At 54.1% G+C, this 2,999-nt stretch overlaps 1 protein-coding gene across 1 annotated transcript; it reads left to right on the top strand.

Moving 5' to 3' along the window:
- The first annotated feature begins 605 nt into the window (after positions 1-605).
- Positions 606-2,509, top strand: FZD7 (frizzled class receptor 7). Its single transcript, XM_082260152.1, has one exon. The coding sequence runs from the start codon at positions 607-609 to the stop codon at positions 2,266-2,268; it is 1,662 nt and encodes a 553-aa protein (XP_082116278.1). The 5' UTR covers position 606; the 3' UTR covers positions 2,269-2,509.
- The last annotated feature ends 490 nt before the right edge of the window (positions 2,510-2,999 follow it).

The raw sequence follows: 2,999 nt of genomic DNA, 5'->3' as shown, positions 1-2,999 counted from the left end.
ACATGGCACAGGGATGATTCCACCATAACAGAGCATTGTGGGAACTCTTCTAACTTTGTTTTGTAAGGAAAAGAACAAAACTTCTTTCCATTTCCCTCACAGACTTTCAATGCAAGTTTCACTACAAACAGGACCTCGCCCTCCCCCCTTCCAGGCGCCCCTCGCTTTGTTCATCTTCCAACATCCCACCCTGCTCCGTTCCCTCATCCCTCCAACCGGAACCGGCCAATCAGGACGGGGGCTGTGTAGAAAAACAAAGGCTCTGATTGGACGTACTCCCCGTTCCGGAGTCCTCGCCCTCCCTGCTCAGCCACGGGTTTGTGAATGGGGGGTCTCGCGGGCGGATTGGAATAGTGGGCGGAGAGGTAGAAGGAAACCACACCCCTTTTCCTTGTTCCAAAGTTACGCCCTCTTATAAGGAGAGCGGCGCCGGGCTAGTGTAGTGGATAAAGTGAAAGTCAGGAGAGCTGCTGCAGAGACAAACCGGAGTCCGCCGAGACACTAAGTGGACTTGCGGCTAGCTACGAACTGTGCGGCCGGCCCGGATTTATCAGCGCCTCCTGGTGCCCGGAGAAGCACAGTGCACCCCCCTACCTGTTGCTGAGGATGAGGAGAGCGGGGCGCCTATGGAGCGCGCTGACCCCGCTGCTGTTGCTGAGTGTCCTAAGCTCGGGCGCTCAGCCCTACCACGGGGAGAAAGGAATCTCCGTCCCGGACCACGGCTTCTGCCAGCCTATCTCCATCCCGCTGTGTACGGACATCGCCTACAACCAGACTATCATGCCTAACCTGCTCGGACACACCAACCAGGAGGACGCCGGGCTGGAGGTACACCAGTTCTACCCGCTGGTGAAGGTACAATGTTCGGCTGAGCTGCGCTTCTTCCTATGTTCTATGTACGCCCCGGTGTGTACGGTACTGGAGCAGGCCATCCCGCCGTGCCGCAGTCTATGTGAGCGGGCCCGCCAAGGCTGCGAGGCCCTGATGAACAAGTTCGGCTTCCAGTGGCCAGAGCGGCTCCGCTGTGAGAACTTCCCGGTACACGGGGCGGGAGAGATCTGTGTGGGCCAAAACACCTCAGACACCCCGTCCGGACCTACCGCTAAGCCGACTCCTTATGTACCGGAGCTTATCACCTTCCACCCTCACTCCCCACCCCGGGACTTCACCTGCCCCCGCCAGCTTAAAGTGCCCCCCTACCTGGGTTACCGCTTCCTGGGGGAGAAGGACTGTGGGGCCCCATGTGAGCCCAGCAAAGCTAATGGACTTATGTACTTCAAGGAGGAGGAGGTCCGCTTCGCCCGGCTCTGGGTGGGCATCTGGGCCATCCTGTGTGCCATCTCCACCCTCTTCACCGTGCTCACCTACCTGGTGGACATGAGGCGTTTCAGCTACCCCGAGCGCCCCATTATCTTCCTGTCCGGCTGTTACTTCATGGTGGCCGTGGCCTACGCTGCCGGATTCCTGCTGGAGGAGCGTGGCGTGTGCCTGGAGCGCTTCACAGATGATACCTACCGCACGGTGGCACAGGGCACCAAGAAGGAGGGCTGCACCATCCTTTTCATGATCCTCTACTTCTTCGGCATGGCCAGCTCCATCTGGTGGGTCATCCTGTCCCTCACCTGGTTCCTGGCCGCCGGCATGAAATGGGGCCACGAAGCCATCGAGGCCAACTCCCAGTACTTCCACTTGGCCGCCTGGGCCGTGCCGGCCGTCAAGACCATCACCATTCTGGCCATGGGTCGTGTGGACGGAGACATCCTGAGCGGAGTGTGCTATGTGGGCATCAACAGCGTGGATTCCTTGCGGGGCTTTGTGCTGGCACCCCTCTTCGTCTACTTGTTCATCGGCACCTCGTTCCTGCTGGCCGGCTTCGTCTCTCTCTTCCGCATCCGCACTATCATGAAACACGACGGCACCAAGACTGAGAAGCTGGAGAAGCTGATGGTCCGCATTGGGGTGTTCAGCGTCCTTTACACGGTGCCAGCCACCATCGTGTTGGCCTGCTACTTCTACGAGCAGGCCTTCAGGGACACTTGGGAAAAGACCTGGCTCATGCAGACCTGCAAAAGCTTTGCCATCCCTTGCCCGAACCATCACTTTGCTCCCATGAGCCCGGACTTTACAGTTTTTATGATCAAGTATCTGATGACCATGATCGTGGGCATCACCTCCAGCTTCTGGATCTGGTCGGGCAAGACCCTGCAGTCCTGGCGCAAATTCTACCACAGACTTAGCAACAACAGCAAAGGGGAGACTGCTGTATGAGCCCTGGGGACTTTTCTGCTCCTTGCTATGGAGTTAAAGGGACTTTATTAGTTCAATGGTACTCAGTAACTGTGGATCTTGCCTTGACAAACTTTTTTGACTCTGCACAGCTTCCCACAAAAACCGTTCTACAGGAATAGATCCAAGGAAGCACTGTGATTGATTTTATGTGGACTGTGTGATCATGTTGAGGATCCCCATGCAGACTTTTTTTTTAAACTTCTTCCCCTTTTTTTTTTTTTTTTTTTTTTTTTTAAACCTTGGCCATGAGAATAATTATTGCAGTCTGGATCTTTACCCCAGTGTTCCAGATCATATTTTTTTAGGAAATTGGAGAGATTTGGAGATGTTGTCTTGTGTTCAGGCAGAGTGTGGTTCTCAAGCGTTGTGGAAGTCCTAAGCATACCCTTCTCTTCACATACTAGGCTTATAGTTCCACAGCACCTGGTGTGCCACAGTGTGCTGAAACTGGCATAAGGGGTTTTAGTTTATATTTGTGGTTAATCCATTTCTGATGGCCAAAGGGGTCAACTTCCTACATGAACAGTAGGGTTGTATACAGCATAAAGTGGAGGAACAGACCTGACATTCTTGCATTTGTCATTTACTCAGCTGCCAGGCATAGGATTTTTGTGTTTACCTAACAGATCAGGTCTTGTGCTTTGGTAAATAAGTTGGGTCCCTTAAGCACCCTGCAGGCAGTTAATTAAAGTTCTTCAGAGTGGGTTTCA

The sequence above is a fragment of the Pelophylax lessonae genome (genome assembly GCF_965119305.1).
Source record: "Pelophylax lessonae genome assembly, chromosome: 6".
In the NCBI taxonomy this organism is placed as follows: Eukaryota; Metazoa; Chordata; class Amphibia; order Anura; family Ranidae; genus Pelophylax; species Pelophylax lessonae.
This window is presented reverse-complemented; position numbering and strand designations above follow the sequence as displayed.

Bases quoted from the DNA above. Each gene is read 5' to 3' on its own strand.
- FZD7 (XM_082260152.1), top strand. From the start codon at position 607: ATGAGGAGAGCGGGGCGCCTATGGAGCGCGCTGACCCCGCTGCTGTTG.